The sequence below is a fragment of the Anthonomus grandis genome, chromosome 7, assembly GCF_022605725.1.
Source record: "Anthonomus grandis grandis chromosome 7, icAntGran1.3, whole genome shotgun sequence".
Classification (NCBI taxonomy): domain Eukaryota; kingdom Metazoa; phylum Arthropoda; class Insecta; order Coleoptera; family Curculionidae; genus Anthonomus; species Anthonomus grandis.
The window spans coordinates 20,042,910-20,057,489 of record NC_065552.1 but is presented as its reverse complement, the minus strand read 5'-3'; the positions used below and the strand labels follow the sequence as shown (position 1 = coordinate 20,057,489).

At 33.0% G+C, this 14,580-nt stretch overlaps 1 protein-coding gene across 1 annotated transcript; it reads right to left on the bottom strand.

The window, feature by feature from the left end:
• Nucleotides 1-1,389: 1,389 nt before the first annotated feature.
• Nucleotides 1,390-6,042, bottom strand: LOC126738574 (uncharacterized). Its single transcript, XM_050443972.1, has 9 exons — nt 5,361-6,042; nt 5,214-5,306; nt 4,824-5,039; nt 4,187-4,311; nt 3,968-4,134; nt 3,524-3,721; nt 2,906-3,296; nt 1,774-2,492; nt 1,390-1,716 (listed from the first exon to the last, which is right to left on the bottom strand). The coding sequence occupies exons 2-8, from the start codon at nt 5,297-5,299 to the stop codon at nt 2,446-2,448; spliced, it is 1,230 nt and encodes a 409-aa protein (XP_050299929.1). The 5' UTR covers nt 5,300-5,306; nt 5,361-6,042; the 3' UTR covers nt 1,390-1,716; nt 1,774-2,445.
• Nucleotides 6,043-14,580: the final 8,538 nt, after the last annotated feature.

Sequence of the window (14,580 nt, the reverse complement as noted above, 5' to 3'; positions counted from 1 at the left end):
CATTTGAAAAAAGAAAATAAAAAATATTAAAATTTGACCCCTGTTCGTTTTTTTTTTGCGCAATCAGTTTTTCTTATGAAAAATGATTATTCACCCAACAGGTCCTTTTTGCACCCGGCGCCTTTTTATATAAAGGAAAATCACTACCAACCCAGCTCAGTCCCAACCAACTCAACCCAACCATACCTAACCCAATCCAACCCAGCCCAAATAAATTGAAATTTTTGGTCTCCGACAATGAATTTATGATAAATATATTTATGAAATACACTATTATATAATAGACAATCTATAGGATAGTAAACAATTACCCAAATTGATAGGTTATGAAAATCCTGAAAGATACTTAATAACTAATATCCGCAGTTTGTAAAAAAACATTTTTTTTTAAATTGTTTTATTGCTTATTTTTCTCTGAAAACAAAATATTATTTCCATCATTTTCTGGACAGGATGGCGAAAAATTCAAAGATGGTGGGAAAAAAAATAAAAATAATATTTTGGGGGAATTTTTATAATATTTTCATCTTTAATCGTCTTAAATAATTAAAAATGATAATAATGTCTAATGCAAGGTGAAGAAAATATAAATTTGAATAGTTTACACAGTATTATTTATTCCCTCACAGACCGGAACTGCCGCCATCTTGAGAATATTTTCTAGCCTATAGTTGCCCCCAATAACCTCGGTGCAGTACCAAATTTTCCGAGTCTTATAGTTATAGTTTTCCCACAATCGGTCGATGCAGTTCCTGGTGACGCACCCTGTATAGTATATATATCCCTACTAAGATTTTAAAAATAATTCAGTCATATCCATTTTTTTTTAAGTATGCTTTGAATTGAACTAAAAACCATGAGTAACTAAGAACCCTTTCACATACTTTTATTAAGCTTTTATATGTATCATAATAATTATTATACAAACAAACAAGATATAAAAACGGCTATTAAATAAGGACTGTTAATATAAAATGTTAATTGCTTATACTAAATTTATACAAACTACAATGTTAGCTAGTTATGTAGCTATTAAAAATTATTTGAAGTAACATAAGAAAGAAACTATTGCAGTGTACCTATCAGACTTCTGCACTAAACATTATTGTTATGTATACAAGTATTTGAATATATTCCACTTAAACTAAAACTTGCATTTCGGAACTGTTAATTACTAATGTAATTTGTAAAAATAAAAGGAAGTCTACTTAGTCAATAAAATATGTTGTTTGGTAACAAATACAAAACATTTTATAGTTCAGCAAAACCAACGAGAAGGTGTAGACTTTCCATACTTTGTTTTACCCCTGCAATATTGATGAAGAAGTGAAACAAAAATATGGATTTTTGCCGGGGAAAGGAAAGGTAAACTAGGAAATCAAAAATTAATTAAAATAAAGGTGTATAGAAAAGGAATACAGAAAATGCTGCAAAATAGAAATACTACTAATACTAGAAAAATATTATAAAACCTGAAAAATATCAAATTACTTTCAATTAAAAAAAAAGGAATAGGTGATCGGTTTAGTTACGCTCGAGATATTGCACACCGAGCTGCCTCAGTGTTGTATATAATGGATGAGCATGTGGAACAAAACAGATGACCACAGTCCGGCATTACATATTGTACCACGTTTAGAAGGCAGACATTACAGTTCAGCATGGGTGGCATGGTGTCCTCGTTAAATGGCACTACTTGAATTTTCGATTCCCAGCCTTAAAAAAAAATAGCACGAAAATTAGCCAAAAAAAAACCATTTGAAATGAACTTACGGTTAACTGGAGCTCTAACTGGTAACTCTTCATCGTTTTCTAGCTGGCCGAACAATTCTAAGATTCCTTCAGGGATGGGTAGGAAATTGAACATGGGTTCAGGAGGAGGAGGAGAATCAGGAAAACCAGGAGGAGGAGAAGCAGGAAAACCAGGAGGAGGAGGAGGAGGTGAATCAGGAAAACCGGGAGGTGGATATCTCGGGGGTTGTAGTTCTAAGATTTGGGGCGGCGGCGGCAAATTCTGAAGGATTGGGACAAGGGGAGGAGGTGACAATGGACGGACAAGTGGTAAAATGGGAATAGGAACTAATGGAGGTAAAGGCATGCGTGCACGAGGAAGCGGAATGAGCGGAGGAGGTTCCAGAAGAAGAGGACGTTGCTGATGGAGTAAAATAGGAACATTTCTTGGTGGTTGAGCAATAGGAGCTGGAATTAATAAACGATGAAGATGTCTACTGGAACGACGACAGCTTCTTCTTCTTCTTCGGCCGGTACTTCCTGGTTCCACTGATGTAGTTGTCCATCTATGCCATCCACAAAATGGACTGCTTGCCTTAGGAAATCTCCCGCGGTGAAGCGACCATCCGATAACTTGTCCCAAGCTTGATTCAGTCGAGCATCAAATACCACATTCTTTCTTGCAATCCTGTAAACATTGGGGTGTTGTTCCAGCTAAGTCAGCGCGATGGAAGCAGTGTTCTGGATATCGATAAGCGTCTCTGAAATATAATTGAATAGAAGGTAACGTTGCTTTCTTAAGTTAAAGAAAAAGTATATTGGTTAATTAATAAAGAAAAAGCACCGTTTTTATAAGCTGGACCCGTAAAAGACCTTCATCAGCAGCAATTGAATTTAAATTACACTTAAAGCATATAGTTTTATAATATTTGCTTGAAATATAATTTACTAGATATTAAAGTAAATAGACTATAGATTCGCGCATCGCCTGTAGCCGTTGAATATTAGCGCATTCACCATCCGGTCCAAAAAATTTATTGACGAAAAACATTTAGTTATTTAAAAAAATGGGCAATAAAACAATAAAAAAAGTAGATCATGTAAATTGGTGTAGTACAACACTGTCACGAACTTGGTGAAAATTTTAGCTTAGAGTTTTAAATTTGTAGATTACCTATCAAATCCCACACGCCAGGATGTCTACTCAATTTACTGTTCAGTCTTCTGTGGTATGATTCCATCACATTGTTGGTCCTATGTCGTTGCCTGAATACACTGAAATGCTGAGCTGTAACGCGTTCTATCCATTGCCTCCTGATATACTCATTGAGTTCTCTAAAGTCCAGAGCCAAAGTCCAAATCGTGCTTATAATAGAAACAATGGTCACGAATAAAAAATGCCATTGATAACAACAAAAAAAAACCTGCAAGGAAACTAATGTCGGTTCAATCATCTCCGCAGGTAGAAGCGCCAAACAATAGTATTTCTTCAATAAGACTCTTCCATTAGGTCGTCCCTCGATCTGCCGTGTAATCCCTAAAGTCCTGGCTTTTCGTAATACCGCCTAAAAAAGTTTTTTTTCATATAAAATCTCATATTATGCATTTTGATTAAAATGCGTGTAAGCACCATTTTAAACTGCTCTTTTGTGACATATAATTTAAGTGCGTGGTGCTTAAACTTTCCTTAAATATCTACATATACAGGAAAATAAAAATTTGAAAATATTAACAACTTATTTCATATTTTCACCTTTATTGTTGAAGTGCATGTGTACATACAAATACGCACCTGACAATAATGGAAAAAACAACCATGCAATGAGGCATTGGGAAAGTTGTTCCTCAGTGATTCCATCAAAGCCACCTCATAGTCCGTCACAATGTTAATATTGACAAATTGGGGGAAGTTCTCACGCAGGTAGGCAAAAGCGGCATCATACAAGATTTTCGTTCTTCTCTCCATGAAAATATGTGCAACTGGAAAAGCCTGCAAAAGTATATAACTTAAAATTAACTGAATACTGTATAAACAATAAAAGTTTATAATAGTGATTATTTCTATCATATTCTAAATATTAATGTTTAGAGGATGGCATAAACTTATTTTTATTTTAGCAAAGAGGGTGAATATTTTATAAAAGGATAGCTTATAAATAGTAAATATAATACTTCCTAATTATTCAATTAAATTAATTGACTGTGAATTTTTAAATCCTATAGCTGTTATACTTACATGATCCATGCAAGTGGCAAATATGGTCAAGATTTGACAAAAGTTAGGTCTTCTCGGTACTGCCTTAAAGGTTCCATCAATGAATGTGTGTTGGGAGTCAATGAAGTTCCCTATAAATTCCCCATTGCCAAAAACCACCGCAGTAAGTCCATTGGCTTCGACCACACCTGAAAAAAAACGTCCACTGGTACAATCCGTATATCTTGGCCAATTACTTACCTGTTCGAAATATGTCTGCCAATTCCGTTAAAGTTGCCGGGACATTAGGCCTCATTGCCTGGCTCCATCTCAACATTGAACGGCGAATCACATTAAATGGAACCTCAACAGCACCATTCACGTTTCTAAATGAAGAATAATTCAAATTAAGCACCTATAGATTTTAATAGATAGAGAAACGAGTTTTGACTCAATGCTCTTTCCTATAAAACGATTTTTAGCCGTTAAAAAATATCTATTTACCTTAACAAGTTTTTTTTTAAAATCTTAAAAATTACTTTTTTATGGTTAAAAATGCTACTATTAATATTTTTGTTTTTAGTTATAAGAAAATCTGTTTTAAAAGTTAAAATGTACTTTTTAAAATTAAAAAAGCCTTTAGCTGTATGTCTTTTTTTAAAAAGCAAATTGTAAGGGTAACAGTTTTTTTTGTAACAAAAAATTTGTTTAAAAAGTGTTTTATTTAGCTACGAAAAAATAGTTCTTTAATGGCAGCAAAAAAAGTCTCTATAAAACACTTTTTAAACAGAAATTTATTAGTCTACATTACTGTAGTGTACTGTAGAAGTCCTGTATAATACTGTATTGTCCTGTGGAGTCCTATATAGTCCTGTAGTATATATAATAGCCACTTTACCTTGCGGCAACGCGCTCATAAATATTTTTAAGGGTTCCTCTTTCTCGAACACAGGCCTCCCGTAGCTGAATTCTAAAATCCATTGCTTCAACTCTGTTGTCGTCTCTAGGATGATTATGTTCAACCTTTATAGGAATGAAGACATTTCCCTCTTCTAAGTGGATTTTCCCTGATGCAATACAACCCAATCGTCGATACTTGCTACAGATTAAATACCTAAAAATTAGATACATATACATATATATTCATACAACTAACGACTAGTCCAATGCGAACTGAATAATCCTTTTCAAATTTATTTATTATTTGTAGTTGCTATTATAGACACAGTTCTACTCCTAGTTTAACATTAATATTTGTCTAACACACAATTTCATAATCGATACCTACCTGATGTTGTGCTTTGTGGATCTTGTTATGTACAAAAACCCGTCGTGGTAAATTCCTCCTGATCTCTGATATCTCCTATGGTCCATTATTACCCTGAAATTACACCTATATCTACCAATAAAATAAACATAAACAAGTTGAAAGTACCTAGGCGGTCGAGGTATCCTTGAATCTTGAATATAATGGACACCTCTAAAGTATTTTGGCACTAAAAGCACTACAAACGCTTAAAAAAACAAACGGTACACAACACTAAACAATAATAATGTAGTTTATTTCCAGAGAAATACCAATTCAATAGTGATTTGTAAAAATCGCAATAATATCGCAAGCCAAGCAAAAAAGCAAAGCTGAAGTTTTGGTTTCAGGGAATCACTCGATGGATATTACAGAAAGCGGGTTTTCAGGGTTGTCAAGACCTAGAAGCATCGGTCTTAGCGCCAATTGAAAACTGCAATTTAAATAGGAAACATATTAAAAAGAATAATAAGACAGCTATTGAAATTAGTTTTGTTTTTTAATTATTTTTTTTTAACGATTTATCGAATGGTATGACTATTCGATCACCTAAAAAAATAGTATATTACCTGTAAAATAATAGCGCTGGCAATCCCGATAATTCTGTGTCTCGAAAGGTTTTTTCGGTACGTATTCTGGTAAATGATTTCCGATTTGTTGTCTCTCTCGTCTCAACATAATCGAGTATTTCCGAGCGGTGTGTTATTCTCGTGTCGGGAGATCGGAATTGGTCCTACTCGGAATTTGTCCTACGTTTACGAATCCGGCCGAACGGTTAAAAATAGTGTTGTCAGAACTCTAAAATATTCTTAGCAAAGTGACCACCGGTATGAAGATTGAATGTGGCGGAATAGTCTGCCACCCAAGATGGCCGATTGATTCGATTGTCTAATTTTTGACGTACATCAAATATGACAATAGTGACATTTTAACTGTCGTATTTGACGATTGTCTTTTTTAGGTTTTCTTTGGGTGGAAAACAAGCCAAGCCTCATAATTTTCTTCCAATTTAAAGTTTTTAAGTAATTTTATAGCTTTTTGTAGTTTTTTTGAGTTCTAGGTTGATACATTATTTTACAAACGTGCCAACATCGAATCATCGCGCAACTACATAGAGCAGGAGACAGGTAAATTTCAATTATGACAAACCTAAGTGTTTTCTAATAATGTTTAGGTGTATCTTGTATGTATTATCATTTTCCAGGATATAATTATAGATTTAATCCTATTTTGGACATATCTATGTCACTGTTCATTCAGTTTTAATTCTTGAACCTTCACTGGGAAAATATTAAGTGTTTCCTTTTCCTTGTCTTCATCTAGATTAAGTTATTCATGCAAATATCCTTTATTCACTAGTTTATATATGAGGAATTGCCCAGACAGTCACAGAAATCATTAATTTTTTTAATTGCCATTGAATCCATCCTTTCAAAAATCTTGTCTGTCATGTAAGTCCGACTAAAAATGTTTGCTCCAAACACTTTTCTGGTTCTTAAGCAGAAATGATATTCACATGGAGTATAAACACAATACTTATTTGTTCAATTTAACAAAAACTGATTTCCCTAATCGACTTAATCCACCTTAAGTTATACACATTTATGGATGGATAGCCATAGTCATTTAGTCAATTTAGAGAAAAAGTTATGGTTGGTTTATAAATATTTAAAGTATAAAATCAAAAGCCAGCTTCAAAACCACAACAACAATCTTTAAGTGTTGGTCATTCTAAAAAACAGAAAAATATTTGACAATCTAAAATGCCTTTAAAAAAACAAAAATCCTGAATATCCTCATTTAATACTCATGATCCTACACCTACACAATCAGAATAATTTTGTTTTTTAACTTTTTAGCTAAGATTTTAGTATGTAATATCTTATTTTTTAAAATACCTAAATTACCTGAGACATTTTGATAGTAAATGCTATGCTTTTTACAGTCCTATTTTATTTTTACTGGCCCATAATTAAATTCATATTATTAGCTTAAAGTAAAATTATGGACTAATATCAAACCTTTACAGTATTATTTAGAACCTTAATTATTGTAATCACATTATGTGATAATCAATACTTACTAATAATGAAAACTTATGTATTTTGGATCATTAGGATGAAATACTTTTAGGAGATTTAATTTTAACCCGATAAAATATATAATATTGTATACACAATACACTGCCTTAATCTGTTTTCTTATGTTTCATGTTGCATACTTACTGGAGACAACCCCACTGACTTGTGACATCTTTACCCGATTGTGACTAATCAAAAGTAATATTTTGTTTTTATTTGCTTATATTAAAAAAATAAAATGGAAAAAAACATGCATATTAACTCGTACATATGTATTTGTGTTATATCTAGTCATTATTAATTAACTTATTTACAATGAAAAGCCAGATTTATTTCAAGAGATAGGTTCAGTTTCTGTCTTTATAAGAGCTTATATTTTGTTTTCCATAATTTGTGGATATATATTATTTTATTGCAATTGTATAGATGGTTAAAAAATGTATATGTTTAATTTTTTATTTAGGTATGTTTGTTACATATTTCTTATCATGTTTTATACTTATGGAAATGAAAAAAAGCAGGTAATTTTTTTCTGCAACTCCAGAAATTAGGATTTTCAGTTAAAATATGCTTTATACCTGCAACAATTCTATTTTTTACATAAAAGGTGTTATTAATACCATACTTACAGTTTGCAGTATTTCATTTAGAATATATTGTAACTTTCTTATGCCCTTTTTAAAACCCTTTGTTAAATTTATTTTAATTCATCTTAAAATAAAACATTTACAAGACAATTTAGCTTTGTTTTTTTTTATTTAAAATTTAGTCCCATATCTATCGGGCCAATTTATAATTCTTGGTAAGTATCTATAGCTAAATATCTTAAATAAGCAATAAGCAATGTCTTGAGAACCAAATTTAAATTAAATAATATTTTAGTTGATGTGTTAATTCTTGATTAAAGTGATGAGGGATGTCTGAGATGCAATATTTTTATTTTTTCTCAACATTTAAAATTAACGATTTTAATTAAATGTGGGTATTTCTAAAATGAAAGTATATTGTTTTTTTTTTAAATAAAATAAAATTCTATTTGAATATATCTCATCACTCGTCAGTTAACGCATCAACTTTGTAATGCAACTGCAAATTACTTGAAATTTAAATACCAGGCAATAGGTCAAGCTTAGGGTTGAGCAAAATTTCACTACCTGTGAATCATTCACTGTGAATAAAAAATCACATTCACGACTTGATGACAACTTAAAAATAAACTGTGAAATGTCAAAATGTGAATGAGAAAGGCGCGTTCACATTCAAACAAACGAATGCTCGTTGAAATTTGAAAAACCGAAAGAAGTAATTTATTCATCAACGATTAGCCATCGTTAAACAGACTATCTGACTCCCATCGTCTATCCATCTCTCTCGTTTGTGGAGAAAAACGAGAGAACAATTATTTTTTATAAATTATTTTTATTGTACATATATTATATTTTATATTGTCATGCTTATTTAGTTTCTTTTTACTGGATTTTTATTATGATAGAATATTTTAATTTATCTATTTCTGCGGAAGGTCGAATATTAAAATATGTTTGTTTTTATCATTATTTTAAAGTTTTAAAGACAATTATTTCTTATTAAGACATCGTGATATTAGCTTTAAAAATATCTATGAAAATATATATATTTTCAAATGTGACAATAATGAATTATTGTTTTCATTGTCAATGATATTGTCTCCAATTTTTATTTACTTTAGGCCCCCTTAATATTTGTATCTGGGTATGAACTATCCTTAACACAATAAACACAGAATAGTAATACTTTTCTTATTATTATGCGAATTCACTGCCATGATATTAAACTGCACGATAAGCAAACTCGCCAACCGGCGCTCAATCGTGAATTCACGTTCACAAGTTATATTCACAGTGAATAGAAAATCGCGTTAACAGTTATACCTGTGAATTCAAATTTACGACTTAGCTCAAGCCTAGTCAAGCTTAAATTTCACGCCACCCAAGATGGATGCCCCCGTCTTTGTCAACAACGTCAATAAAGCTGTCAAGAGAATTTCTGTCTGTTCATTAGGCAACACACATTTCTCTATATTTGTGTTCTGTGAAAGTGACCGAAATTCAGTATTCAGTTCAGGGAGGGGGATACTGTGTGAAATTGAATTTGATACCAACCATACAACAACTACAACGAATAAGGCCGTTCAACCTAGAACTTATTGTTGTGTGTGTGTGTCTTGCAAAGATGGAAGGATTTGGTAATCAAAGATTTTTTGATCAAGAATTTATTAATGAAGCCAGAAGGTATGAAACTTTTAATAAAATTTAAATTTAAAATTAAATCAGTTTTATACTTATACAAATTATTATAAAATAGACAATATAATTATGAGAAAAATCGAAGTTTTATGACCAATATGCTCTATTTTTTTTTAAATATACGAAACCTGATCCAACTTTGGGCCAACCTAACTCGCCCTAACTTTGTCTAATCAAATGATAACGACTGGACATCAATTTAAGCATTATTAAAATTTATTGGCTACACAACGTCCTGGTGACTTGGGTTGGCCCAAGGTTGGGTTAGGTTTTGAATATTTTAAGAAAATAGAGAATATTGGTTATAAAACTTCGATTTACCTCATATATTTCCTATTTTACTTGGATCGTTACGTTATTGCCCGGCCATTATCGTTAATGTGCGAATTTTCATCATTGACCGTAACATATACACTATACAGAATACCCCATATCACCGTCTATAGATTACAACAAGTCCACAGTATAAAGAACAAGACAGTAGACTCACTCTCTTGCGGCCGTTTGAAGTAGGGACTTCTAAACAGTGCCGACTTTTTTTACGCGAGACATATCCTCAAACCACAATTAATTGTTTATATTACATTATAAAATGCTTAGCTTAGGACTATTTTTATATTTAAGAAATCGCTTGTAATTTATCGTTAGCATTAATATTGTGTCAAAGCCTCGGCTAATACCGTTGCTGTTCATATTTCTGTTCACCTAGTTTTAAGGTATCAATAAATGTTTTTTAAAAGTCCGTTCGTCGATATCTGAATTTAACTGGCGCTGCGAACAGGATAGTGCAATTTTACCCTTTATCGGTTTACCGTTGTGTAAAAGTGATTGTCAAATCTTAGTGCACTATCCATCAAGAATCTGAAGACATCGACCAACCCCAAGTACCGCAACCCTTGGTACTGCGACCCTTTTGGAGAAGACCAAGCCGAGAAACTGCTAAGCCGCCTACCGTGTTGTCAGGGACCTAGCTGATCCAAGTGCTGCCTTCCCAAACATCTCATCTGGACCAGAACGATTCAAGCCACGCCTTTATAGGGACTCCTTTGGTTGTGAACCTCTACTGTGCAAGCTCTATGGGTCATCCCTTGATTGTACTGTAAGTTTTTGTTTGAATTGCCATTATTTAATGTCTAGTCCATATCCGTCGCAAAAATTAAAAAACATATTAATACGAAATAGGGCATCTTTAGGATTAGTAGTTGAAAACGAAAATTCAAATATTTCTAATTTAAATAGTCAAAATATTTCCGATCAAAACAATTTAGATAGCAAAAGTAACCTATTAGATAACTTAACTTTAGATTCTAGTTTATCTAAACCTAATTTAAATATTAAAATGGAAAACATAAGATTCCACACTTCTCTCTTACCAACCTTCTCTGGAATTCAAAACCATTTGGAAAGTTTTATAATATCCATAGATGAGTTTTACCAATTATATTTTACAATTGATGGTATTGAACAAAATAAAGTTGTTTTAGCAGCCATTAAGTCAAAGTTAATTGACAATGCTCGAGACTTTTTACTTTCTAGACCAGATTTAGATTCATGGCCTTCAATTAATAAAGAGGCCCTAAGGATAAAGTTCGGTGATGCTATCACTTATCAAATTTTACACCAACAATTACAATACTTTAAGATCAATAAAAATGAAAGCATATTACAATTTGTAGATAGACTCAAATCCTTTGTACAAAGATTTTTTTCTAAATTACATTGCGAAGTCACAGATGTAAATGCGAAATTAATTTTAATTATTCAAATAGAAAAAACTTCGGTTTTAATTCTGACAGCCAATTCGCCTCAGACATTAAAAACGATGTTAATGTTACAAGGCCCTAATACACTTGATGATGCATATACGCATGTAATTAACTATAATATGATTGAATCACAGGTAAATTTTTCAAATCTGTCTAATGTTCATAATAACCAATTTACTAATAATAATAACCATAATTCCTATGTAAAACAAAATAGCTTTCAAAGTCCCGTAAGATTACTACCCCAGAATCAACCCCCCATGACATTCCCCCAGCAACAATTTCCCAGTCAACCCATACAAATACGACCTAGACCAGTTCAAAGACATTATCCGACAAATGCTCAAGTTTTTGGAAAACCAAGAAACGTCTTCGCTCCCCAAAATCATAATAAACCTAAATTAGACCCCCCTACTCCAATGTCAATCTCCATAACTGGACCCTCTAGGCAGTATCAAAAAAGAATGCCTTTTCGACAACCAAACTTTTTCCAATCATCAGGCCCCCGAAATTTTGTGTCCCAGGAGTTAACTAACATTGAGACCAACGCTAACTCTTATCCCGATGTGCCTTATGTCGAAGATAACCAGTCTGAACATTATACCGATTATTCACCCCAACATTATTCTGAATATTACGAGCCAAACCTTCAATATGAAGAAACCTCTTTCGATCCCACCTTAACGAATCCTAATGACTAAAATCACTACCCCACTTCCGAACAAAATTTCGAAATTGATAATTTCGCAAATTTTCCGAAATCAGGCCCAGATCTACCATCAACTTAAATAACGTAGCACAACAAATTGAGCTCCCATACTTTTATTTACCACAAAAGCACTTGACAATTTTAATTGACTCCGGTGCCTCCGACTCTATCATATCTCCTAAAATTGCAAACAAATATTCCGACAAAATATTTATCGAACCTTTCGAAGTAACCGCATGCAAGAACACTTATAAAGAAACCAATAATTTAAAAATTTCCGTGCTAGAAGAACTAGGCATAAAAAACGAATTTAAAATGAGAGTACTGAATTGGCATAACGATTTCGATGCCTTAATAGGATCAAAAGATCTTAAAAACTTAAAAGCCTTGCTAGATTATGAAAGCAAAACCCTTAAGGTGGAAAATATAATAATACCCTTCTCTTTGGCTTACAATAAACCCCTCTTGCATCCGATACACAACTTTAACAATAACTTTTTAAAAATACCAGTAAATTTCGAAAATGGTGTCGCTATTTTGCCATCATTTGACATAAAAAATCATATTATACCTGACAGTTTAGTAAAAGTTGAAAATGGCTTTTGTACTATTCCCAACCCCACGCCTACCGTCCACGTAAATTTTCATCAAAGGATGAAAGTCATCCCCCAAGATCAATTTTATATACTAGACCCATCATACCCAATTTTAGAAAAATTCAACCCTGAAAACATCTTACGTTTCGATCACTTAACCCCTCTCGAAAAATCAAAAATTTTACCTTTATGTCATGAATACAAAGACATAAATTATCACGAAGGATGTGACCTCAGTTTTACCAGTCAAACCAAACATAAAATTCGAACTAAAACAGACAGACCTATTTATGTAAAATCCTTTCGACATCCCCCTCTAATGAATATTGAGATACAATCCCAAATTCAGAAATTACTAGAGAACAAAATAATTCGTCCTTCAATATCTCCGTATTCCGCACCCGTGTGGATAGTCCCAAAAAAGCCCGATGCTTCAGGCATCCAGAAACATAGGATGGTGATAAACTAATATATCTAATACATCCCTTAACAACGAGACAATAGAAGAAAAATGGCCTCTTCCCCGAATAGATGAAATTTTAGATAATCTCGGAAAATGCACGTACTTCACGACCCTAGATCTCGCCCAAGGATTCCATCAAATAGAAATGGATCCCGATTCTATTGAAAAAACGGCCTTTACTGTCAACAATGGTCACTATGAATACCTCAGAATGCCCTTCGGCCTCAAAAATGCACCCGCTACGTTCCAACGTATGATGGATGAAGTTTTCCGTGATTACTTATACAAATTTTGCTTTGTCTACATGGATGACATAGTTATTTTTTCTAAATCCCTATCTAAACACATAGACCATATACGTCATATATTTAAAAAAGTAAGGGAAGTTAATCTCAAAATACAGCCTGATAAGTCAGAATTCCTGAGTAAAGAGGTAGCTTTCCTAGGACACATCATTACCTCCGAGGGAATAAAACCCAATCCTTTAAAAATTGAAGTAATCCAACGTTACCCGATACCAAGAAATCAGAAAGAAATTAAAGCCTTTTTAGGGCTTGTAGGCTACTATCGCCGATTTATCAAAAACTTCGCCAAAATTACCTTTCCTTTAACGAGATGTCTACGGAAAAATACTCAAATTGATATAGAAAATTTAGAGTATAAAAATGCCTTTTCAAAATGCAAAGAACTTATATCCAATTCCCCTATCTTGCAATACCCTGATTTCACAAAACCCTTTAAGCTCACCACCGACGCCTCCAACATAGCCATAGGCAGTGTGCTATCGCAAAATGACCACCCAATTGCGTTCTTTTCCAATACCCTAAATTCGGCAGAAAAAAACTACTCAACTATAGAGAAAGAACTTCTCGCAATAGTGGACTCGACTAAACATTTTCGTCCATACTTATATGGCCAAAAATTCCTAATTGAAACTGACCATAATCCCCTAGTTTGGCTTTCAAAAGTCAGAGAACCCAACTCCCGATTAATTCATTGGAAAATAAAACTAGAGGAATACAATTTCGAAATTCACTATAAAAAAGGAAAAGAGAATCTAGTAGCAGATGCTCTCTCCCGCATTAATCTTAACACTCTTGAAACAAATGATGCCGATTCACAGTCTAATGTCCCAAATGTTGACAATACAGTTGCCAACTTATCCGATTTTGACTTAGCCGACTTTGTCTTTAATGAAAGATACAAAGAAGACGCTCCAGCCCAAAACATCTCAAACCCTGTTAACCCTGTCGCAAACGACGACGATTCTGACGTCACTGCACACTCCAATAATGATACAGAAGGAAAGAATATCCCAATATCAGAATTACCCCTCAATTATGCATCAAATCGTCTTGTCATCGACTACGGCGATGAATTTAAACACACCTACACTAAACCTTTTAATAAAAACCACTATTTTGTAAAAATTTCAAAAGAAAATCAGGA